General features: G+C 40.9%; 1 protein-coding gene across 1 annotated transcript in view; it reads right to left on the bottom strand.

Moving 5' to 3' along the window:
- Positions 1 to 9,398: 9,398 nt before the first annotated feature.
- Positions 9,399 to 26,668, bottom strand: part of LOC134050261 (connector enhancer of kinase suppressor of ras 2-like) — a 163,709-nt gene continuing 146,439 nt past the window's right edge. Inside the window, exons 17-22 of the mRNA XM_062503218.1 lie at positions 23,692 to 23,763; positions 13,486 to 13,556; positions 12,632 to 12,732; positions 10,799 to 11,306; positions 10,280 to 10,479; positions 9,399 to 9,614 (exon numbers count right to left, since the gene is read on the bottom strand). Of these exons, the coding sequence (XP_062359202.1) occupies positions 9,399 to 9,614; positions 10,280 to 10,479; positions 10,799 to 11,306; positions 12,632 to 12,732; positions 13,486 to 13,556; positions 23,692 to 23,763 (1,168 nt within the window). The remainder of the gene's footprint in view (positions 9,615 to 10,279; positions 10,480 to 10,798; positions 11,307 to 12,631; positions 12,733 to 13,485; positions 13,557 to 23,691; positions 23,764 to 26,668) is intronic.

Raw genomic sequence — 26,668 nt, 5'->3', positions numbered from 1 at the left:
TTCAAACAATCTGCTTCAAAGTGTTGGAATCTTATCAACGATCAAAAATACAGATTCTATTAAAAAAAAAGTTAAAAAGCTACAGCACTACAAAGAATTCACTATCTTCCACTCAGAAGATGCAGAATACAAACTAAACGTTAATAAAACCATATACTTAATTTATGCTAATCTCCCAGACACTGTTTCCCCCTGAAACTGCAAATTCTGTTTGCTTGCTTCAAGAACTGGAGTCAGGAAACTTGCCCTGAAGGCAGGAGTGCCTCAAAACAAGTGGAATCAAAGTACATGCAAAAATCTGATGAATGGATTTATATAAAAAATACATGAGTTCTCTATCACAAAATGGGAATCTACTAGCCAGATTAAAATAAGATTAAAATTTAGCAGCTACCTCATATTTTCCATGAAAAAATGTTAACTGAAGAACAGTCATATGACTACCTCCTACCGCTCAGATGTCTTGAGGTGGATCACAAAACTTTCTCTCATCCCTTTGGTTTAATTTTCCCAGAAGTTATGTGAGACATGATGATTGCCAAAAGTTTGTTGGCCAAACCCAGTATCCTAATTCAGGTATGTATTTATAAATCTCTGGTGACAACCACCAAAAACCTCCAGACAAGTGGAATAGATCCTTCCGCTCCACCTCAACTCACTGATACTCCATGGATTTGGTTTTAATCTTGTTTTGCCAGATGTTGACCCACAGAGAGTGAAATCTTAAGAATAAAATTCTTATCAACAAATCTTTCATAGTAAATAGTAAAGAAAATTAAACTACATCACTTCACTAAAGGCATGATCTGAATCATTCAGATTTATGTACTGAGCCAAACTACTTCAAGATCACCCAGCCAGACAGCAACGCCAAAAGAGTTTCTTTTTCCACAACAAACAAAAGTAAAATGCTTTATTTTAATTTCTCTGTCTGTCCTCTCTGGCATCCTTTTCTCTGCAGATATATACACATTTTAAATGCTTTTAAAAAGTAAATATGAAGATTCATGTGAGTTCAACTATTCATCAATTCGACTGCAAGCACTGGAAAACCTGTCTAAATATTTGTGAAAAAGCTTAGATCTTTACATGCACGTTTTTCTGTTTAAAGACACTACATCTAGAGATATTTTAGATACTTGTAACCTTGTTAGCTCGTAACAGCATGATTCTAACAGCCTTGTTTTAGTGATGTACAGCACCACTAGCACTTTATCACGTTACTAGCAAACTATCATCTCGATATTCCTCGAGTTTCGGGGGTTGCGAGTACATGGAGAAGAACCAGAAGAGAAACAGGGATTTTATTCCCTGTTGTATAGTTTAACCACCTCTAACCAGCTCTTTCACCCTCAAGTCCCACACCACTACAGAAACTTCTCATTGCCCCACTTCACCTGACCCCGGCTTCCGCGGCACCGAGGGCTCCTTCCCCCCGGTACCGGCGGAGCTGCGGGCGGGCCGGGCATTCCCGAGGGGCCGCACGGAGCCTCCCCGGCTGCCCCGAGCCCGCGGAGGAGCAGGAGCAGAGCCTGAGGGGCAGCGGAGCGGCGGGGCCGGGGCAGCGCCGGCCTGAGGGCGGGCGGACGCTTACTCACCTTGGCCGCCATGTTGGACAGCGCCGCGTACGGCGCGCGGGAAGGGCCGCGCCGGGCGGGGCTGAGGGGCCGGGGCGGGACCGCGCTCAGGCCGGGCGGGATCGGCCTCAGCCGGCAGGGATGGATTCCCCTCAGCCGGGGCGGGCATCGCCCCAAAGCGGGCTGGGATGATCCCCCTCGGCTGGGGCGGGATCCCCCTCAGCCGGCATCGCCCCAAAGCGGGCTGGGATGATCCCCCTCGGCTGGGGCGGGATCCCCCTCAGCCGGCATCGCGCCAAAGCGGGCTGGGATGATCCCCCTCGGCTGGGACGGGATCCCCCTCAGCCGGCATCGCCCCAAAGCGGGCTGGGATGATCCCCCTCGGCTGGAGCGGGATCCCCCTCAGCCGGCATCGCCCCAAAGCGGGCTGGGATGATCCCCCTCAGCTGGGGCAGGATCCCCCATAGCCGGCATTGTCCCAAAGCGGGCAGGGATTAATTCCCCTTAGCCGTGGAGGGATCCCCCTCAGCCGGCCGGGCATCGCCCTAAAGCGGGCAGAGATCCCTCCCGGCCGACATGGCCCTAAGGTGGGCAGGGTCCCCCTCAGCCGGGGCAGCGATCGCCCTCGGCCGGGATCTCCCTCAGATCGACAGCGATGCCGCGCTCAGGACGCACAAAATCCCCCATAAACACACGATCTAAGTGCAGATAATTCGTTTATTGAAGTCCAAATTTACAACGAAAGTTTACAACTTTTTTATTTCTTTTTCCCCCAAAACAAAAGCTTTGTTTGAATTTAGGAAGAATAAATGTTTTTGTTCTCTTTTTTTTTTTAAATAATGTACAGACTATATCTCTTAAATAAGTTAATATCTTTGAAAAAAGAGCAATATGTTCCTTTTTTTAATGTTGCAGTGCAACTTACAACTTACACGTCTGTGCAATGTACCATGAGGTATATGCCCAGTGAGCAACACACAGTGAAGTTTTCCATTCATAAATTTTCATTGTAGACACACAAAAAGTTAACAAGTTATTAATCTGTGATAGAAAACGCAGCCGGTTACAGTAATTCACACAGAACTCATCTGGAAAGAGGGAAAAAAGAAACCTAATGTTCATTGCCTATAGAAACTATTGGATCATCTCTCAGCATAGACAAGTACAAAATTAAAAATACTGCTGTGAAACTGAAGAAATACTGTGTTATCCAGGGGCCGAAACCTCGTTTGACCTGTATTAGTCTAGAACCATTGGTTTTTCTCTCTGTAGCATCCATGAGCTGAGGGATTTACCGCGGTACCGATGGAGCATCTGCTCATCAAAGCATTAAGCGCAATGGGCATTACAGAAAAGTTGCAGAATGCTCAAAAACTTACAACTCCAACATTTTCCCTGGCATGGACAGGTGGTTTTCCATTACCTCTCAGTTCATCTCCCAGCTGATTAGAAAAACAAGGCTGAAACATGGAAAATTACTCGTATTTGAAGCTTGACACTTCAAACTTCTCAAGATGGCTCTAAAATACTTATTTTTCTTAATGACAGAAAACATATATTTATTTAAGAAAGAATCATCCACAATATAACTTTGTGATAAATAACAGTTCTGCCTCTAATACATATATACATACTGCTTGTAAACAAAAATGCCCACAGGTCATGGGGTCTCCATGATTTTTATACAAGGCGCTATAGTTTTTTTTTGTTTTGTTTTGTTTTGTTTTTGTTATTGAAAACAGTCCTAGTGAAAGTTTGGTTTATAACCTCCTATTGCTAACGAAACGGTAAGAATGCTTATATTTACAAAGAAACAAAGACCATGGAGACCCCATAGCGTTATTTGCCAAAGATTTGAAGTTGGTGGGGTTTGCAAAATACACGTTGTCAGCACGTCGGACAGGTTGAACACCAGCAGTACGATATCCAGTGCTTTGGTATTTCAACCCCTGAATATACAAAGACATTACTACAGCCTACTTCACAGTTTAATGCAAGTAAAGTGCAAGCCATAGTACAAGGGTGTCATACATTTCCATACATGTAAGCGTTATCTAAAAAAGGCTCTATACAAGGTTTATTAACTATTTAGTAACCTAGATGGAAGTCAACTATGGCCCAGCAATTAATGGTCTTACAAGGATATTGTCTTTGTAATACAGTATGTGTCAAATGTAAAATGTTTATTAATACTAGTGCATTTCTCTTCTACCCTAACCTGTTTTCTCATCAGATTTTTAAGCTGAAATCTTTGTTTCTCAGTAAAACAGAAGTCTTAACTGGTAACAGGGTCTTACTGGCGTTTTGGCCAGTGAACACAATTCGTTAAGACATACTTGTTTTGTGTTTGCTAGTGAAAAAATGCAGTAGTTAATATGTATAATGTGACATCCTTAGTTAATCTGCAGCATCCAGACAGACACATTTACTGTTAGCAAAAAGTTCTGTATTGATACGCTCACCAACACCTGAAGATGAACAATATTCTGGAAATGTGAGGACAGAAGCTACAGGGTTTACCTGGTCAAACAGCAGGTTGTCGACATATTTGATCATTTTTGCAACATTGCTTTCTTTCAAATACTGCTTATACAGTGGCATTAGTGCTTAAAGTCCCTAACTGTCACTTCTAACACATGCAGGTTCTTGATAAAAACAAAATATACCTGTCTGGCCTGCATTAAGAGTGAATATGGTTCTTTTCCTGAAGGCAGTTTCTGTCTGAATTATTCAAATATTTTTATTAAGAGGAGGTCCCAGTAGTATATCACCTGTCTTCAAACCTGATAAAAGCTTATACAATATTATTTATAAACCACCTCCTGCATGTGCAAGAGCAGTATAACCCGTAAAATACAGAAAATAAGCTTTAAAAAAGGTTTCTTTATCTATCAGTTATATCCGGAGTGGAGAGTTCCCTGCCCACATGCTAGAGAGTGGAACTGATCAGAAACATCACATTTTGCTTCTGTGCAATGGGAGCAAAGAAAGTAATTATAAGCATCAACTAAGGAAATACAACTTACTAGTTTTGGTTTAAATAGCCATGAAATTTCCAGCTGATATGGCTCAGGTGTGATTTTCAGATGGGATTTTCAGATCTGTGCCCACATAACACCCATCAAGAGCCTCAGCCTCACGATGTGAATTCATCTGAGAGAGATGGAGGACCTTTCCCACAGCATGCTGCCTGGGAAACCTACCCTGAGCCTCAGCTTTAGTGAGGGAAACATTCTGGAAGAAAAAGAGTTTTTTGATACTGAATATAAATGAATAGCTAATACTGCTTCTCCAGTCTTTCCTGTTATTCTTTGTCCTAGGGGTATATAAACATCATTTGGCAGCAGGGAAGGTGATGTGTTGTGGCCCTAAGGCATGTGGTACATGGAAAATCTACCACAGGAAACTTGTGCCCTTCTGGCTGCCCTAAAGCACCATTTCCCTCCTGTGAAAACCAAGGACAGATTAAAATCCTTAGTGAGACCAAGCCAACTCTTATTTGTCTAACATTAAATGTAGGGAACCTGGCTACGCCATGAAGGGGGTTCAAGCTGCAGCCCAGCCATACAGACAGGCCTGTGCTCTCTTCCTTAAGGAATCTCCCTAGGACTGAGTCTGGGGACAGTCAGAACCTCTGCACAGACACAAGACTTGCTTGTACTGACAAATTGGGTATTTGAACTATAGTTAAATTGCCTGGTGGTATCCTCTAGCTCAGGGGCAGATGACAGGCATTGCAGAGGGAGCAGGTTTTGTTGTGCTGCATCGTGCCTTAGCCAAGGGTTGTTTTACACAAACCAGCTTTGAAGGACTGAGTTCCCCGCTGCACGAAGGGTTTGTACAAACTGTTGGTGAATTATCACAGAATAGCTCTGCTGGCAGAGCTGTCCCTCTTCAAGGATCAACAGCCCCCAGCTATATCACATTGGTCATAAATATTGCTATTTTTGGCAGGAAGAATGTTTTTATCACTTCAGAAGACGGTAAGACCACATGAGAAAAGAATATGGCAAGTAAGGTATGTGATAATCTTGGCCTGATTTATGTTATTTGCAACAAAGATAAGAATGTTCCCTGTTCTCCTCAGATTTGCGTGGAGTTAAACAATTTCTACCGGATTCTTAATTTTTCTCCCAGAGATCCTATTAACATTTAAAGTGAAATCTCCCAAAGGTCAGCAGCAGAACTGCACCATTTTTGAGGAGGGTGAGCCCTTTCCAGACCCACTGTAAAGTAACTCCTTCGAAGGTACCTGTACTGTCCTGACAAGACCTTGGAGAATGAGCTTTCTGTAACTGCTGAGAGGAGTGAGAATAGGCTTAACTGGCCATGTACAATTCTCTGCAACACTCATTTCTTTTTTCTTGGAAAAAACCAGTGGAGCACCACATTTCCAGCTCAAAAGACAGCAGCCAGAGCTGAGTTTACTGATAACAACTCCCTCCTCCTCCTCCTTTGATTTTTGTTCGTGTCAATTAGAGCAAGCTCAGAGTAGTTTCCACTTAAAATAATGAAACCAAGAAAAATGTCTGGTTTCTCTCAGGAAGTGATGCTGGGAGAGCTATTAAGACACTTTCAAAGATCTGACATGTCACTGAATACAGAGCAGTATTAAAAAAGGAGGGGAATCAGTAGCTCAGGGGGAGCATTAAATCAGTTGTAATGAAAAATAGCCAGTAACAAAAAGACTCAGCTTGTGGAGTGTCAGATAAAGTCTATGGGCTGAGACATTTTTACCTGCAGGAATTCTGAATGAAGACACTAACTTTAATATATTCCAGTTAAATCACATCCAAGCAACATTTCCATGCTGTTGTAGATGCTAAAAACCAAGCTTTACCTGAGAATTCAGGCAGGAAAACTGGAAAATTACTAAATCTATTGTAGAGGTGCTGTTTATTTCCCTTGATGAACTCAACAGCCAAGCCTTGTTCTTTTCTTATTTAAAAATATGGCATCAAAATGACCACAACAATTTCAGCTGCTTTGTACAGTGTGTTTAAGTACCTGTTAGTCCAGGAGGATCAGACATATTTTAATACATAAGCAGGATTTGCTGCATGAATTTTTAAATACAGTATCTGTATTGCATTTTGCATTCCAGTGAGTTCAAAAGTGGTGAAAATCCAGATAATTGTGCTGCAGTGAGTGCACATTTCTCTCCACAGTCCATTTAGTTTGGCACCTACACCCAGAAGAAAGAAACCGGGCAGGGAGGGAAGGGCTGCAGGGTGGGGTTGAGTACATGTGCCAGGAGGATGATAAGTTCTTGTGAAATGGCTTCCAAATGCCAGCTGACATTTGTGAAAGAATAAAGTCTTTGTATTGCTTAATTTAGCAATTCGATTTTGCTTGCTTTAAGGCACAAGCAATGCCAGACAAATGGTCCAAACTTTTCTCCCAGTTAATCTTAAACCCATTAGAGGGAATTTCTCCAGTGTCTCACATCTCATGAATCTCATGAATCTCCTGGACAATTTATTTGGCCTATTCAGTGCAAATCACATTTGCTAAGAGCTGCTCTGCAAGAGCTGAATGCAGACTCACAACTCCCAAGAATTTTGGAAACTATGATCTCATGATGCTGAAAGATTTTTAAAGATAAGTATGAACTCCCTATTTATCTCACCTATTCATATTGCAGAAATTGTATTTAAACTTAAAACAGAGATAATCTGTTTTCCCTACTACTTGTGTTGTTTCTGAGAAATCTATTTTCCCAATTATGTTTCTTGTTTTCAGCTGTATCTATAAGTAGTATTCTCAGTTTACTTGTGACTTCACTGAATATGATCAGTTATGTCTTGAGTGATGATGCAGTGGCATTTGAAATCCTTTTGGAAAGCTATTTGGAAATAATATAGATTTTTTATTATGAAAGCACAAACCATCTTTTGGGTTTGAATCAACAGGCATATTTAAATTTCTTTAGGAATTTAGATAGTTCAATCTATGTAACTATTTTTGTGACCATCTATCACTGCCTGCCTGTATAAGCTGAATTAATTTCTGAAAGGATTCTATAATTTATGCTGCTGCTCGCTGCAAATGAAGGAATGAAATTAAGACTGGAAAGAAGGGAGGAGGCAAGGGAAAGGTGTTATGCATTATGTCTTTGTTTCTTACTATGCAAATGTATTTTAAATTGTTAATAAATGAATTTTCTCTGAGTCAGGTTTGTTTTGTCTATGACAACCATTAGCAGGTGATCTCCTTGTCTTTGTCTCAGTCTAGGAACTTTCTCATTATATTTTTTCCCCTCTCAGATGCTCTGTGGAAACAGAACTAAACACCTAGGACACCTTCACTTGGTCTGGCTTTGGGAATAATGAATTCTCTTCCTGAACACTAGGACCTCACTGAGATGACATTTTTCCTCTATTATACTGAACTGCATAAATTTTACAGTCCTTGATGGAGGAGAGACAATTAAGTTTATCTTGTGAAAAAATATCAGTGAATTTTTTTCAGTGAAATCTGTTTCAGTGAAATGACATCAGCTGTATTCAAATCCTCTTCGTTCTGCCTTTTAGAACTATTCTAGCAAGCATAGTCCAAGCAAACTGTGAATGGCTTTGAAATCCATGTTCAGTAGCATTCAGAGCAATCTTCCCCCCCACAAAGAATACAAGTATTTTCCCCAAAATATGATTCTTACAAACCTTTCTCACCCAGGCAAGCAAGTGAAATACACTGCGTGACTTGTGTGTCTTCCCAAACCAATCAACACCTACCGGTTCTCAAACGATGTTTTGGATAACTTCACCCACTTGCAAATGTACTGCTAGCAGTTAAAAATTATTGCCAGACTTTACATAATTTTGAATCATTAACTCAGCTATAGATGTCAGTCTATCACAGAATGTAATTGATCAGTTCAGGAGGTTTTTTTAGCTTCATTCTCATGCTGTTGTTGAATTTTGTGACTCACAGTCACGTGTCACTTAAATTCACAGTGAAGAAATGATGAAAACCTGCAGTATGTACCTTACTAAGTGCAGATGTTTGTTTTCTTTCTTTCACCATGAAATACTTCAAATTCTATTAAAACCAGTTTAAGTTGCAGCATTAGTGAACAACCAATATTGTTCTACTTGTATCTTACCTCTGTGCCAAACCTGCTTGCTCGTGTTCCATCATTTAAAGGCAGGCACAGCACGTTACAAACACAGTATTTAAATGGCATGTACAGAGTGCCCATAGGGCCAGACTGGGATCTATTTCTTTGATGTACAGTGTACATTCTAAGGCACACTATAGGGATTGAGTTTACATTTTGATAACTCTGTCCTTTTATTTGCAATGATGGTCACTACCTGGAAATGTTGCAAAAATAAATGTTCCTCTCTAAGAGTGGCCAATGTATTCATGTCTTCATTTTAATATTTTTTCTCAAGAAAAAATGTGTGAAAATGTGAACTTTAGGGCATTTTAAAAGGAAATGGCAACTACCATGTTACATTTTATATACATAGATATGTATTTTTATATATCTAAATATATAAAATGGTTGTAGGAGCTCATACTATATAAGCTGAGTTTTAGTACAGTACTTTAAATATACTGGTATTTATTTTCAGTTACACTTCTGCACTGCTTCTTTCTAATGCAGAGCTTGATACGGACACCAGTTGATAATAGCAAACAAAAAATTAATAAAGAATATTATTGTCTTATCATGCAATGTAGTAGGCATCCTGTGGCACTATTCTCTTACCCAAGTATTTACAGTACTGCTGGGTACCTTAGCAATAAATTCACTGGTGTTTGTCTGACTGCATCTGTCCGGGCACCCAGCGGTGACCCAGGCTGAGGCTCCTGTCACACGTGAGTCTCGATGAAGGAGTGTGTGTGTGTCAGCATTGGGGCTGAGCTTGCCAGTTCAGATGCTCCGTTTTGAGACTTCCCAGCAGCACTGTACTCACAAATGTCCAGGAAAAACTCATAGTTCTTTGATTTCCAATCTTTGAACTTCTTGGATGTTAAGTTGGGATCATCCAGAAGGCTGTTGATAACTGTGAGGTCCCCTTCCTTTGCCTGGCAAATTCCAGAAAGACAGAGGACAGGTCAAAATGAAATTTTGCGTTTCAGCAATTTATTTCTTCTTTAACTTTAATGACAAGTGCCAGGAAAACTACTATGGAAACTTTAATATTTACCTAAATTCAGGAACTCTTACAGCACAAACTGTTTGACAGCTCTGTCTGTGGCACATGCTACAACTTGCCTATGCGTAGTGCCAAATAATCTTATTTTTTCTCTTAAGCTGGAACGTCTTTGCTTTCAAGGACTTTTCGTTTCTTTGTAACTTAATTTTAAAGCTACAAAAACCATTAACAATAAGAATGTAAAGAGCTAAAGGACATATAGTGACATCAAGGACAAGGGGGAATGGTTCACACTGCCAGAAGGAAAGAAAGGTTAGCTGGGATATTGGGAATGATTTCCTGGCTGTGAGGGTGGGGAGGCCCTGGCACAGGGTGCTCAGAGAAGCTGTGGCTGCCCCTGGATCCCTGGAAATGTCCAAGACCAGGTTGGATGGGGATTGGAGCAACTTGGGACAGTGGAAGGTGTCCCTGCCCATGGCATGGGTGGCACTGGATGGGCTTTAAGGTCCCTCCCACCCACCAGAATTCTGTGATGCACAGTTAGACTTTTCCTAGATATATTCCTTACACGCAAAATCAGTGATGAAACCTTACTTTTAAAGTGCTCTTGAGGACTCGGATGTGGTGCAGCTTTTCGTTGATCACTGGGTCGTTACATCTCATCACGAAAGACTTGCGGAACTCCTGCTTGGTGGAGGGACGCTGCTCTCCGAAAGCCGACAGACTGGCTTCTTCCAGAGTTCTGTAGAGCTCTTGCAGACCATCTGTGATTTCTTCAATTTCTTTTATGTTTTCTGAAAAGAAAGAAAGAAAGAAAGAAATCTAATGACAAACCTGCTCATTCAGATGAAGTCTCTAAAATCAGCAATACTGCAACTTCAATAGCATCTTAACCTATTAGTCAGTTCTGCAATGTTAATGTTGATGAGACAAGTACATTTGCATCATCCCAAAGCTCAATTTTTAGTGCTACATCCTGGCATTTCAAGTACAAACTCCCGTGTTTGCCAGCATCCAGCTGGTTCAAACACAAAATCCTCGCTGAGAATAGCGGCAGCACTGCTGTGGATTTTGATGGCAGTAAAGTGGATCAGAACATCTCCAAGAGCTTACCCTCTGCACAGAAACTATTGTGCCTTCTAATTGGAACTGTCTCTTCCAGGTTGTCATGGGTCCCTTCGATGGACTTCACGCACCCCTTCCCGCGGACGTCTCTGTTTCGGGGAAGGCTTTGGCTGCGCTGTTTCTGGGGCCGCCCGTGGGAGATGTGTCCCCTCGGACATTCCACCAGAGGAAAAGGCCCATCCTGCTCAAAATTGTGGCGCCTCTGGACGGGCAGCGTGGCTTGTCTCCGTTTGTCCGGTGACATTCCGGGCCGGCCGCTCATGTACTCCGCCTCCGGAGGGACAGTCTGGAGGAAGTGGAGCCCTGAGCTGGTTAAGGGAGTCTCTATCAGGTCCTGCCACGAACGCCGCTCTCGATAGGGAGGTCTGCACCCCGAGGAGTGGCTGCTGCCTGCTGCGTCCTGCCGTGAGTCCTCGGCAGAAGAGTGCGAATACGTGGATTCACTGGAAAAGTGTCGACCTTGTTTGGCTTCAGGGAACGGACTTGAAGAATTCACCTGGGAAGATACAAAAACATCTGCCCATGAGATGATGTTTTGAACAGATCTAAGAAAATTACTGTAGTGTAAAAAAAGACCGTATGATATCTAGTAATCAGATGGACTGATGGGTTTGATTTGTCATAACATGAACCACTGTAAACAGAAGATAATTAGCAGTGACAAGTTTTATAAAGCGCTCTTTCAACCACTCCCTATTCTTGTTTTGCACATTCTCTGCCCACAGGCAACTCCTGATGGGAACAAAAATGGAACACTGGTGCAGATTTCCTGAAGACCTGTCCAGATTATGCTCAGTCCAGCTGAGAACAGTGGAAGTCTCCAAAAGAAGCTGCAATTGGATTTCCTTTCTTTTTTTTTTTTTTTTTTTTTAAGGGGCCAAACAGAAAAAAAAACCCAAAAAAACAAACCCAAACAACAAAAACTTCAGCACCCAGGAAGATTTTTGGCTGGGGGACTGTTGAACTTGTGAAACAATTTGAATGAATTCTGCTGGGTCTGTGTATAAATTTAATTCAAAACAACGAGAAAGGCAAAAATGTGGAAAAACAGAAAGGGAGGGGCTTAACCTGTATCCCAGTTGATAAAACAGCATCACATGGGTGAAAATCAGTCTGAACTTCACCCATGTGATGCTGTTGTCTCAGTCACTCTTTCTTTGGTTCTGGCTGTGTGAGGATCGTGTCATTCACGCTGAAGAAAAATCTGAAAGAAAAATAGAGAACAGTCCTATCTGTGCTTAGAATCATAGAATAATTATCATAATTGCCTGGGTTTTGTCTAATAGAAATGTTCTATTTGCAACACTGTCATTACCATGGCATTGTACACAATCTTGTAAAAAAAACCAAAACCCTTTCCTAGAAAGATTTGCTCTTTAAAAAAGAACTAAAACATAATTACTGCGTGAATGTGAGCTGATCTTAAACTCTAGCGTACAGAATCCAATATTCATAACTGAAAATCAGTTTCAATTAATACAAACTATCCCATCCACCACATTCTTTTCATATTCTGCAGTGAAGGTAAAATTTGAATATTCTGTTCCTGTTATGATGTGTAGTTTCACCAATCCTACAAAAAAAGGTCCTATTTCCAGTGTGGTGACAGATCTGTGTCAGGACACATTTACCTCTCCTTCCTTTCTAACTGGGTTGCTATGGGAAAATCTTGGCTCATGGGGAACAAGAGTGATTTCATCTTTACAATCATATCCGCCTTTGTTCTTTATGGTGCTTAAACACCCGAGGACAAGGGAGGTGCAAGTGAAGGCATGCGGCTGTTTTGGTGGCCTGGGGGGGCTTGCAGTGGCTGTGACTCACTGAGGGTGTGCGGTGGTAGGTGTCACACAGCGTGGAGGAGCCCTCCTGCTTCAGGGTCAGCGAGCCGTCCATGTCGTCCTGGTCGCTTTCGCTCCAGTAATCTGCTGACAAAGCATTCCAGCTTTCACTCGGGTGTTTTCCACAAGAAAGCAGATCCCACATTTTAGCAACATCCTTCCGTGGCAAGGAAAACGTTCCCTTGTCACCTGCAGGGCTTGGCAGCCACTCAGGAATGGGCTGGTGGGAAGGTCTGGCACCTCAAACACACAAGGAGTGCAGCAACCTCCCAGTGCTTTAGGGAAGTGTTACAGAAGGCAGCTTGGGCACCTGACTCCCACTAAAACCCAACTTCTGCTCAAAGACTTTCAAACAAATCTCATTCCAGATGCTGAAGTAGAGCCCAAGCCAGAACACTTAATTTAATTGGGCATAAGAGGTTCCACTGTGAGTGATGGGGAAAGGGCAAGGCTGGCACCTGAGCTCAGGGGGTGCAAACAAATATTGCTGAAACACACATTGCCCCAAGTCTGTGATGTCTGCACTGGTTGCAGGGGAATGAACATCCCTGAGGGCTGAGATCTGGGAGATCACACCTCACCTTGAACCCCACATTCTCTTTATCACCAATTTTAGATATTTCTTAAAATTACTGCTCAGAATTTTATTTTCTTTGGTGGTGGCACCAATAAATTTAGTGCTTCAAGGAAATGTATTCTTGTCAAAATTGATATTGGAAAAGATATGGCCATATGTTGCTAATGAAGTCAGTTATGACCTCTCCAGCTTTATTGAAATACTGAAACAGATTTGTACTGTCTGCTCTCTTCTCCTAATTATAATCACTGAAGCATTACCTTCATCCGGGTGAATATCCTTGTCATCAGGTGTGTAACCAATTGCTGCGAGACCCAAACGATTCATCCATCTAACAGAACGATAAAAATGAGGAAGAGAGGTATTTAAAAGGAACATCTCATGTAAATGTGAAGGCATCCACATTCATAACATCTGGAAAAGTCAGAGACAATGCCTAATGCAAAAAGTCTGTTAAACCCATGATTCAGATGTGTTGGGTGCTTGATAAATGGGAGTGAAGGATTTATCACATCTATTCTGACTGCTACTTCTGTTTATTTCAAGAATTTGCATGAACTGCCAAAATACTGGAAAATAAAATAGACAGATGATAATTATTGTCTGAAAAGCTGTGTTGGGAAATAAGTTGTATTAAACTTGTATCCTCAGAAAGCTAAAAGAGCCTGTGGCAGTTTGGTTATTTGCTAGTCTGGATTCACAATGCTGGTGATATAAATATTTAGTGTTGAGCTGTGATATCAACATTATTTTCCCTTAATTTGCTTAATACAGACTTTTGGGTTTCTAGAACAAGACTTGGTAAATTGCAAGTACTTCAATGTTTGCATTTGGCATTGGATGTGCTGGGTTCTTTCTTGGTCCCCAAATTATTTAGTTTAATAGAAAATAAGTTTCTCTACTTATTAGGAAAACATTATGGCTTATTTTGGGGAAAATACCTGTTGAGTTATCTTTATGTAAAATTACTGGATATTTATACAATATATAATTGAAAAGCTAGGGGGGAAAGGAAATTAACACACAGAGGGAAAAGTCACTTCTTAATGTTTTGCAAATGGAAAATCAAAAATTATCTTATTTGCATCAACAAGGAGATATAACCAAAGAAAAAAGCAGTAATAGTGAGATCTATAATGCCTGGGATGTTTTAAACCATTCCCTTCCTTGGTGACTAAACTCTTAATTATGTCATTAATTTCCCAGAATGTTGAGGTGAGAGTTTACCTAGAAGCAGCTCTTTTTTCCTTTTTGAACATTTGCAACATCAAATTTGCTAATAATTACCTTCTTGGTTAATGAATATTATAATGACAAAACCATCTTTCAGAGGCCTCAAGTCAGACATTAGTGAACAGTACATGCAGTATCAAAAGGACGAGCTGTTTTGCAGATTAAAACAAAAACTATTCCCTGTCATTCTTTCCCACTTGTACAAGAGGACAAAAAAAGCTTTTAAGGACGTTTGTGACTGTTATTGTCCAGGAGAGTGGTGTGTGGGAGATGGGAAGCACAGCAAGGAGGCTGAAAATGAAGGAAGAGTGAACTCTCCACTAAAAATAGCGCACAGTTCAGCACGTATTGATCTCCTGGTCTCACAGCTCCGCAGAGCTCCCAGCAATGATCTTCATCTGTAATACTGGGTACAGCCCTGACGCACTGCATGGCCTGCAGCACAGCCTTCCACGGATCTTGTGACTTTCCTAAATAGCCAAAAGGGACAACAACGTCTGCTTCTCACTGGAATTGTGACAGGGTTTAATTTACTTGAAAAACTATGAAAATAAAGAACTGTACAATCATATTGCTTCGCATCTCAGTATTAAGCCAGAAGTGAGCAAATTGGATATGAAAATGGAAATGATGATTAGTTTTCCCAAATACCAACTGCAGGGTGAGGACTGCTTACAGCCGTTGTTTGCATCGGCACGTCAATAACTCATCTTTATCGTGAGGGAAGTACATTTGAAATGGATTAACAGATTTACAGAAGAGCTTCTGCACAGCGCTCAGCAGCATCATTTCACACAGCGCACAGTGCCTTGATCGCCTGGCACTTGCTTCCCTCGCAAGGCAGATCCTTTATTGCAGGGATGGCAATGACATCATTCCCTGCTCGTTATTGAGCATTTGTATTCACCAGTTTTTCATCAGTTGTTCCTGAATTTCCAAACTCATTAGCACTGGAGCAAAATAGTTTTAGTCATACTTTGCCATATGCCTTTGGCAATTAAGCGGGATGGCTCAGTGCCTTCCACTGAGGTTCTGCTTAAGCAACAACGATAAATTGGGACTAATTACCATTTTCCAAGTTAAAACAGACTCAGCCATTTGTGTGGTCAGTGCACAGAAATTAATATTGTCTTAAATTTCTTGCAAAAATTTTTTTTGCTGCTCATTGTTAATTTGAGGGTGTCGGGTTTTGGATGCAAATATAGACACCAGTTGAAGTATTCGGATTAACCTTGCAGAGCCAGGGAGGTTCTGAGGATACCCAGAGTATCAGCTTTACACATATGGCCTCAATGACCAAATCTGCAATTAGCTGAAGTTAATCTTCCTTCTCTAAGGCTGCTCAGGCTTTTCTCTTCCAAAGGCCAAGATCATCCCCAGCTATAGTTACAAGGACTTTCTTACCTCATTTACTGCAATTCAGAGTCAGCTCTTTGTCAAGCCAACATAAAGGGTTATCTGATGACATTCAGTGGCTTATCATGCTGAAATCTCTTCCGATAAAAGAACTAGAATCTCCATTTTAGGTTTTGTGTTTTTAAAAAGAGCATGAGTGAATGTTTTTGAGGTTAATCAGGAGATATACAAGCGGTGAGATTACAGCTCATTTTCTTACAGTTTTTTTTTTTTTTCCCAAGGAAATGCAAACTCAGTTCAAAAGTAAACTTGATGAATTTCCTTGATGAGCAAACTGCTTTCATTTTTCAGAAAACTGCAGTCAAGGTTATAAAAAGCTCTTTGTGGAGAGCTTGGAAAGGCAGGCAGTTGGTTCTGAACTCTGCCCTGGGTGCCCTGTGGGCAAACTCTAGGGTCCAGTTGGGCACTGGGAGCCCAAGGGATGGAGGATGCGCATCCCACAGAACGTTGGGCACTGCAGGGCTCTGTGTGCTGCACCTGGCCAGCACAACCCCAGGGGCTGGACTGCTGGTCTGGGCTCTAGAGCTGCGGTCCAGCAGCTCTGGCACTTCCCCATGGTCACAAGGGGGCCTGGGCTGCCCTGGCAGGGACACCTTTGGGATCTCACATGCACATCCCAGTACCTCGACCCCAGGCAGAAAGCTGGGCCCCTTCCCCTCAAATCCTGCCTTTTTACCTGGATTATTTCAACAGCTCTTTCCTGTTGATAATTAAACAACTTAGCCAGGATGTTTCACCGAGTCTAGGCCACCCAACAGGGCGCAGGCTTTGCATTCTGGATGGAAATTGTGATGGCACAGAACAGCACTGAATGTCCCGCGGATCCTCTGCCACAACCTCCAGGATTGTACAAATCCCCACAAGATATAATCACTGCCTTACCAAGGCACGTTGTAACAACCTACAGGGCACCAAGAAATGGGTTGTTTTCAATTGCCTGTACTCCAGTGAATTAAAGACAGGGAAAGGTGAGCCTTGAGTACAGCCAGCAAAATGCACAAGTTTTGTACTTTGTCTCAATTAAATTCTAAATAAATCAGACTTGGCTTTAATTAATTCTGTTGGTTACAAACAGGCACTGTTGTCATTGCTTTGGGATAAAATAGAGCTGCCTGGTAGTATTTAAGTTAAATTTACTGAGATAATTCTGGTTATTACCCAGGGATTACAGCCCATGCCTCTTTGAGAGTCTGTTGCTGCCCCAGGCCTGGGCTCTGATGAGTGAAGGAAGCACCAGGGCAGGGAGGAGCTGAGGAGCTCAAGGGTCAAAGCCTGATCCTGAAGAGAGAATTGTCAGGAATCAGGAGCACATTCACCTGCTGACAGAAACACCGGGAAATGTTAAAGGGGGCTAGACAACTGGAAACAACTGCACATTGCTCTCCTGACACTGTACTGAAAACAATATGCCGCTCCTCAATGTACAAATAATTACATTTCTGTTTCCTGGCTGTTGTAGTTTACTCCTGCTGAGCAAGGACTGAGCAGCCCAAGGTCAGTGGGATGTTCTGGGAGTGAAGGCAGTTAAAGTTTCCTCAGTGGCATCACACTCACTCCCTTGGCTGCTCCTTTCTACGAGTCTGGAGTGAAAAGGCTCAAATAAAAAAATAAAATAACTTGGACAATCTTAGTTGTCATAAATTGGAGAGAACTATTTTGCTTAGTGTTAGAGAATGAAAACCAAGGGCAAGAGGATAAACTTTTTTTCTTCCTATAGAAGAGGGGTGAAAAGTTTACAATTTTTATGTTATAGTTAGAACTGTTCCATAAACCCATGGAGAAGAGGTGAGGAAGTAGTGAGTTTCTGTGGCTCAGAAGAGTTTTATTTGCTAATATCCTCACTTATTTCCCTTACCAGGTGGCTGATTTTAGAAGAAACTATTTAATTCAAATGAATATGTAAAAAAAAATTATATGCCCTGAAAAGGTGTAAATTCAAGAAAAAGTCCAGCTACTTTCAGCATTTCTCTCTGTTAAATGTTCCTTTAAAAATGAAGTCTATGAAATCCTGACACATAAACAGAAAGAATAAATAAAATGTATTTCCTATCTTCCTTGCATCTTTTTCATCATTAATTCTTGCCTTTGTAAACCATCTCAGCTTTGTGTTAGGAATGTTTCAGTGCAGAAATAGTCTTTCTTCATTTTTGAGATTGCATCTACATTTGAGATTTTTTGGTTAAAAGGAAAAGCTAGAACTAAAGTGGAAGTTAAATTTCACTTGAATCAAGTTATATTTAAGTCTATTAGAGATTCTCTTGAACCATTTATTTCATACATAGAACTTATTCACTGCAGTTTACATGTAATTTCTGAACAAAAGCTTTGTATTATATTTTTTTTTACATCACTGGGATAATCAGATTCCAGAATTAACAGTAAAATTCTTTGCAATGCACAATTAGATTTAAAAATTGATTTTGTACTTGTTATGTTGACTTCTCTGACCAGCCTTTCTTACTGAACACCTGAAAAATCAATGCATTTCCCATTTGGCTTCCTAAGGTAATAATTTTCACTGTTTTCTATGACTATGCAGGTAATATATTCATTTAAGAGAATAAAGGATGCTGTAATAGGGGTGGTTGAAATGATGCCTTGATTTTCCTCCGCACAAAAGCATCCCCAAACCATCTCCTGGTGAAATTTAACCCCGAGCAGCTCCTTCTCCATGATCTCATCTCTCCCTTTGTATCAGCCCCCAGCAGCCTCTGTCTCTGCTGTTTGATTTGTCACAGTTGCTGGGATTTGTTAAGCAAAATCATTCATGGGATAAATTCTGAGTACTCTCTGATTTGATAATTTGACACGACTGCTGATCTTGTTTCATGCATTGTCTTCTTAGATTTGTCAGGCTGGAAAAATAGGAAAAAAACCTGAGACATCTTAAGAATTGACAAGTGAACCAATCTGTGCTCTCTTTGCATGTGCATCTACTTCATGCACTTAATGGGATTTCATTTTTAATTATTTTTAATTTTTTTTTTTACTTTCCCTGTCAAACAAGTGCACTTACACCTCTGTACTCAGAAGCCTGGTTTGGTGTGGGTAGGTTTTTTGGTTTGTTGGTTTTGGTTTTTGTTTGTTTGGGGTTTTGTTTGTTTGTTTGTTTGTTTTTATTGTTTCTTTAGTTTTGTTTTCCCCAGTGGCTAATAGACAAAAGAAATTCACTGCTTTGTAGCAAATAAATTTAAATTACCCTTTTGGTATCAGCATTTTGCTGTACAAATACAGTTATACAAATATGTGCAACTATAGTTTACACAAATATGTGTATCAGAGAGAATAAAAGCACACAGTAATGGATAAGCTGATTGATTTGATCCAGAACCAATAATAGGCCCTAAGGAAAAACAGTCACATAAACTCACTCAACTGGAATTTCTCTTACTTACTCATACAAACTTTTACCTCAGCTTTCACCAAATGACCGGCCCAAAGGAAAGCCCTGGAGAAAGAAAACTTTCTTTACAAGCTGGAGAACTGAGCTTGGCAAGGCATAAACTATGGATAGGGTTTTGGGGCTTTAAAGGTGATTTTTTTTTAAGAAATGGGATGATTTACTTGTGAAATTGTGTAATTCTGCTTCTCCATAGCTTTTAAAAAATCAGCTCATATAGGCCAAATAATGCTGTTAAATCTCTGGCTAATTCAGTATGATGAAATTTCTTATTTTTATTAGTTATTCTCCTATTCTCCTATTACTAAACCTTCAGATTTGGCAGAGTAAGTCTGTATCTCCAGGATAACATCACACCATGGACTGTGACACTGCCTTTTCCCCAGAGAGGTGCAGGGCTGGAATGCTCTGTGAAATGCAGCTGAACTGCTTGACTCCCAGAACTTTATCAATTCACACCGGCACTATTTACAGCAGAATTTGATAAAGTTAACTTTGTGATTTGAACGGATGCAGAAAGCCAGTGAGGATCCTGCCTCCTGCACCAGGGATGAACTCCCCCCAGTGCTGATTTGGGTGGTGTTGGATAATCACAACCGTGCACTGCAAACTCCATCAGCAAGTGGAGACTGAATGAGAGGGAAGTGGAACTTCACAAGTCTAGGGTAAATCATTCAGAAATTGTAGCAAGGAGGAGCCAGGTGACTTGGCCAGAAAAGGAGATTTGGAATATTCCAGCTCAGTCCTAGGAATACCTGATGCAGTATTTTGCCCTGAGAGGCCACAGCAGCTCCACTATCACCCTGTGCAGTCCCATGAACATCATGGTTTCACCCACTCCTTGGGCCCTGCAGCTAATTCTGATCAGAAAATTGTTTTACTTGTGCTGCACTTAGGAGCTTTTATGTGAGAAAAATAAATTAAAGGGCTGGTGTGGCCTCAGGCATGGATTTGAAACAAGTTTATGGGAACATAAAAGGAAGAAAGGAAAACCTGCTCTTTATATTTATTTACAACACCATTGGGAAGCTCCATTCCAGGGATTTCTGTTTGAATAGTACCTTTCATGTTCTGCAGAATTATCTCCTGGCTTTTCATCAGGCTGAGGGTAAGAGCTCTGTAATAACTTACTCAGCTCTATTTGATAAAGAGTTGTTAAATTATGCCAGACAGATTTGACAAACTCTGCTCACTTGTTCAGTTTAAGAGGAAAAATGTCTGATGGGGCTCAGGGCTGAAATCTGTAGTTGCCAAGAGCTTTTCCTGGGTGTTAGTTTATATGAAGTGGAGACAAAGTGCATTGAAACTGAAAAGATGAGTTAATCCTGGCTCACCGTCTGATTTGGCCAGACCTGTCAACGAGACCAACCTGCCTGAAATTTAAGGGAGAAAACTGAATTAAGTTTAGTAATAAACAGGATGATTTAGGGAAGGTCTTGAGTAACTCACTTGGTTATACTCCATATGTAAAAGCAGCTAGGAGACAGCATAAAATTTGCTCATAATCAATAGAAACTTAATTCAGAGTACTTCAATTTTCAAGCAGTTCTTTTTTAAAGATAAATATTGTGCTATAATCTTTCAGGTCTTGAAAAATATAGGAGTGAGTGACCCCTAAAAAAGTCAATAATTCTGTTTCAGTAGCAGCTATTTGTTATATTTCTTGAATGAACGCCAAAGATTTATGGGAGTCATTAAAATTGCAAAGTTAACCCAGTTATTCAAATCAAAAGTGATCAAATTATTCTCTTTAAAATAGAAACTTTAAAAAATTTAATATTTGGAGTTCATGATGAGAGTGCAAATGCACTGCACTGCAGACTTCAGTGGCATGTAAGTTTTAAATAAAGTAGATATTGTAAAACAACCGAATATTAAATTCAATGCTAATTAAAGCCATAAACAGGTTATGTGTGGTGTGGTAGGAGATGAAGCACTTCTGGGAAATAAGGCCTTTAACAAGCTTGGAGTACCAAGCCAGAGATGAGCTCATCAAGTTCATTATTAATTCATTTCTAAGAACACGGCTCTGCTCGTGTAAGACCTGACAAAACAGCACGAGCATGAATTTTGCAAACCCAAGTAACACAGCAGGCAAAACTCAGCCACAGCTGAGTGCCTCGGTCTGCCACAGAATAATCCATCCCTTCCCACTGGGTCCAGCTCTTCCTTCAGCAATGTGGGGTTAAAGGCACATTAAAGCGTTCCAGAGTGGGAAAAAAAAAATGAAACGGTGAATCTGAGGTGAGAAACTCTTAAGAAGAGCTGTTAAAACAAAAGCTGGTGGTAAAGGCGGTTGGAGAAAGGATAGAATTCCCCATATAGTGAATGAAGAATGCTCCTCTCCGTACTAGAACTTCATTTTCAGCATGAGGGATTTCCCCTTCCATCAGCAGGGAAAATCCAGTTAAATTCTGTGCTGAAATCAGGAGTAGGAGATGCAATACATTTACCCTATTTCCTCACATTATAGGATGAGCAATTTGTTGTGAAGAGCGAGATTTTTGAAGTCAGTATTTTAAACACATTTTTCATCTATGAATCTTGCTTCTTCATTTCAAATTTCACACAGGGTCTCTGGGAGAAGGAATTCCAGGAAGCCTGTGAGAGCAGCAGGCATGCCCAGGGATCTGACAGAGGTAGCAGTTATCCATCATTTGGGTGGGGAGTGAATTCCAATTGCTCTGCAGGGACAGTATTGCTGAAGGGAAAATACTGCACAAAATAATTCAAGTATGACTTCACCCTTTGCTTTCTTTCTCCCCACCTCCCCCCCCCCAAAAAAAAAAAAAATCAGGGAAAAGGCTCTTTTCCAGAGTAAATTCCAGATTAAATGATGTGAAGGATGGCATGGTATGAAAAGACACGCTGGCACCTTCCCAGCCCAGTTCCTGTGACCCAAGACCTCATTGCCATACAGGCATTCCTGGTCTCCCCATGGAAAAATCAGCAGATGATGTAAAAGCAGCTTATCAAATGTGTGTCAAAGCTTCCCGGTTTTCCTTGAGTCAAAACATTTTATGTATAATCTATAGATATGATCAATGGCACTTCAACAAACAAGAGCTACCCCAGCAGCTGAAATCAAGGGAGATCAGGCAGAGTTAAACCAGCAAAAAACATCCACACTTCAGTTTTGTCCAAACAAACCTGAACCACACTGCAGAACTGAGCAATGGAACGTGAACAACCTTGCAAAAATATTTCTCAGCAACCTTATACCCCGAAAGCATCCCACTGCTGATGACTGAAGCTCATCACCCTCATCAGTGCAGGATGAACAGCCCTCAACAGTTTCACTCCAGCCAGGCTCACACCCCAACATACCTGAAGAGCCATGTAAGCCACAGAATATAAATGTTCAAATCAGCAACGATTTTTTAGGCCTTAATATTCCAAAATAAAAAACCCCATCCTTTTGATCTATCTTTCCAAGCTGGCAAACATTCAGAACAACTGTAAGTGAGAACATCTCAAAGTTTCAGTTCTTGCCAGGAAAGATTGAAGGCTTCCCAGTATGGTGACCTTGTCCTAAGTGTCCCTGTGCTTTCCACCTCAGCTGGGAATTAATTAATTTCTGATGTAACAGGAGGAGGGAGGACATCTGACTCTGCCTTTTGGGATCTAAGAGCCCGTCCCACCTCCACCCAACCTCTGCCTTCACCACTGAATCACAAAGGAGAAGCACGGAGGAATTTGGGTTAGAAGAGCTCCCAGGGGGTGTCTGTTCCCACACCCGCCCACAGCAGGGCCAGCTTTAATGTTGGATCAGGTTGTGCAGAGCCTTGTCCAGGCAGAAGTTTGGAATGCCCTCCCAGCACGTCCAAGGACATTTAAAAGCTCACTGCAACACCAAAAATGGAACTTTGCTTGGCTCTGCTCTCTGTTGGGACAGTGATGTGGTGAATAAAATTAATTACTGCTGATTTTCTGTGTTGTTGGGGGCTGTTCTTGGGATTGCAAAGGGAATATATATACATACAAATAAATAAATAAATAAATAGGTAGATATGTACATACACCCCACCACCTGGGTATACTCTTACAAGCTTTGGTGTGGGCACACTGTTTAATATACCAGAAACATTGATCTCACTAAGACTTCCAGCCTTTACCTACAGAACATCACAAGGGTGATGAACCTTAAGCCAATTAACAAGAGAAAAAAATTCTAATTAACATAGATGAGACCAACACAAGTAACTTTCCCTTGTAGAACTAAGACCTGTCACGGCAGGAAAAGTCAGCAAAGCGAGCCACAGGATGTAATATATTTACTGAAATTAATGGAAGACTAATCCTGAGAACACCATGAGCCAGCATTCCGTCAAGCTCCAGGAGGATATTCCTGTGGGAGATGAAATATTGAAGCACCAGGATAAAGAAAACCCCAGAACAAAGAGGACACATAACTCACCTGTTCATCTCTTCAAGGCAGTCAGTTGCGAAGTAGAAGCTCTTTATTTTGGGGTGACATGCTTTGAAGGCACTATAAAAAGAGCACAAAGAATAAAAACCACGTTTCTTTCAATTTGTCTACAAGTACCCCAGACTGTCCTGCTCTATAGTTCTTCAGCATGTTACAGGTTTCATGGGCATTTGTCATCTTCAGTCTGAATTTTGCTGCCTAAATTTATAGACGGATTCCCCCGATCCGATTTCATCTGCATTTGTGAGCCTCATACTTTGCAAAAATTCCAAAAGCCCCAAAGTGACTTAAAAATGCAAATAATTTTCATAACCACTGATGTTCTACATCTAAAAAATTCTTGGGTGAATTTAAAAGGCTTCTTGAGTATATTCAAGTACATCTTAGTTGTATTCCAAAAATCAGCTAAAGGAATAAATGCTTGATCCCCCCAATCTCTTCTCATTTATTTAGATGACCGTTTTATGTTCTACAAAAAGAAATGCAGAGGGCTGCCAAATGCAGAGCTAGAAATCACTGCAATAATAGACAATAATCAGATGGCATGGGTGATTATAGTTCACATAAAATGCTTTTAATGTGTTCTAATCCCTGAGCTCTCCCTCCTCTGAGCAGCTGAAAACTGCTAAGAACAAGAATCACGGTTTTTACCATTTTTTTCTGTGGGTATAATGAAAAGGAGTTTTGCTATCAAGGAAACCAGAAGGTCCCAGCATTAAAGACTATTAATTTGATTAGCTGGCAAATGTTTAAAAAAATGGCACGCTATCATTCATAACATTTATGTCAAAATACTGACATTTATATAGTGATTACCAGATGTAAGAAGTAGATTAGGAATTACGAAGAACCTGTGATGCAACATTTCCACTATTAATAGCTTAAATGCAAATGAGTGTTTTATTAATTACTACGACTTATTACAGTGTTCAAAGATGAAAGCTGAAGAAGCTTCGCCTGGGCACAGCGATTTTTAAAATATATATAATTAATACAAATGCATCCAGCAACAGCTTCCCTAACAAAGGTCCTACAGCAAAGTATTTCTGTGCAGGTTTTTTTTTTTTTCATAAGATTAGGGATATAAAAGATAAGGTTATCTTGGCACAGAGGGTTATCATTAAATATTAAATTCCATAAAAGGAGACTGTAGAGGTATTTAAGTGTTGTTTTGGCATCTGGACAGTGATAATTTTCCACTGCAGAGCCTCACTGCCCTGGCTGCTGGTACTTTGCAAATAAAAGCAGCGAGTGACTGTGAAATCCCCCACAGGGATTCGTGGTGCCCACTAGATGGCATAGGCTGGTTAATTATCTCTCTTTGGATCGTTATATAAATGCAGTTTAAAGTATGCTCTGATCGAGTTTATGCTTTCTTTTAACTGACTGGTATGATATGATTTTAGTGTAAAGAATTCTTATCATTCTTAGTCTTCTGCTTTTAATGTGGAACTTTTTAATCCCCATATGCCACCTGAGAACAAGCAACTCCAACTGCTTCTGTGGAAACAGCTGTGGGTAAGAAAGGTGAAAGAGTTTTGTGTGCTTTTAGACACGTGAATTAGAGCAGTACGTGGCACATCTTTAATTACACAGAGATTAGCAAATACTGTACTTTAATCAGAAATTCCTTACAGTACCGTATTTTTGATGCTCTCAATAGAAAATCACGGCTAAACAAACGCTCCTGCATAGTTGTACTGCTGGTCTGAACTCTGCAGCATCTGCACCTTCTCCTGCTCCACTTGCCCAAGCAAGCGTCTCCCAGTGGGATTGCCTGGGACTGGAGAGGATTAGGTGGTGGGTCTAAAGATCCTAATCCTCTCTGCTAATCCTGAGAGAATATCACATGATGGAGTTTCTGCTTGTAAATAGGATTATTTTCCTAGATGGGAAATTTAAATACATACAGGCATTCAAATGCCAGTATTGGTGTTTCAAGTCAGTGTTAATAGGTGGAAGTTAGCATGATAAACAGAGTTTAATTTGGCTCCACTGTGCTCCTGTGATGTGATAGAATCTATGATTAGTGGTTCATTTTCTAGTGGAAGGTCTCCCTGCCCACAGTAGGGGATGGAATAGGATGATCTTTAAGGTCTCTTCCAACCCAAACGAGGCGGTGATCCTGTGATTATTAGAATATTTTACATTTTCATAGGAACCCTGCTTCAGTTAAGGCACAGAGAGGTGAAATCAGGAGTGTGCAACAGGTCAGGTACTGTCAGGGCTCCTGGCTCAGCTGTTACAGAGCTTGTGAACGTGTCATAAAACTCAGAAGGAGAAAGAATTTTGTCAGTGTGAATCAGTTAAATGCTGCAGGTCTGGCTGCTTTTGCAAAGGAGTTCCCCCATGCCAGGTGTGCAGAGCAAACAGCTCTAATTAGTTTCTATATGAATGTTCCTTAAGACCTTTCTGTCTGACACTGTGGTAATCTCCTGAGATAGTGAACATTAAAGCTGCAATAATGTATTGCACTGTTCTGTATCTGCAGACTGCAGAAAAGAGAAAATTACTGCTATGAAATGGAGATCCCAGTTCTGCGCAAACTTGTGATTTAAATGTATTGCAGTTCTATGTCAGGGCTGAAAAACACGACAATAAATCCATTTTCACCTCCCAGCAGTGTCACTAAGATTATTATTAGGGAGGTGTTTAGATATATTTCTAGCATTAGGAACTGGAGTCTCCAGGGGAACAATCTGAGATATATAAATATGAATAATTTAAAGAAATTATATCTATATAGTTACATCTGGCTTGGTTTGGAGGGCCCCAGACTAGCTGCCCTAATCAAGATGTGGCATGGTGAGTGCCTGTTTAAAGAATAATCCCTTCATCCACTGGCTGCACTCCAGTTAACACAGCCTAGCAAGTTTCTTCCCTGTGGGGGCCCACCAGTGGCTCAAGGGGGTTTCGCTGTCTGCAAAAACAGTCAAGTTCTTTTCAGAAGTAATAAAATTAACAT

The sequence above is a fragment of the Cinclus cinclus genome, chromosome 15, assembly GCF_963662255.1.
Source record: "Cinclus cinclus chromosome 15, bCinCin1.1, whole genome shotgun sequence".
In the NCBI taxonomy this organism is placed as follows: domain Eukaryota; kingdom Metazoa; phylum Chordata; class Aves; order Passeriformes; family Cinclidae; genus Cinclus; species Cinclus cinclus.
This window is presented reverse-complemented; position numbering and strand designations above follow the sequence as displayed.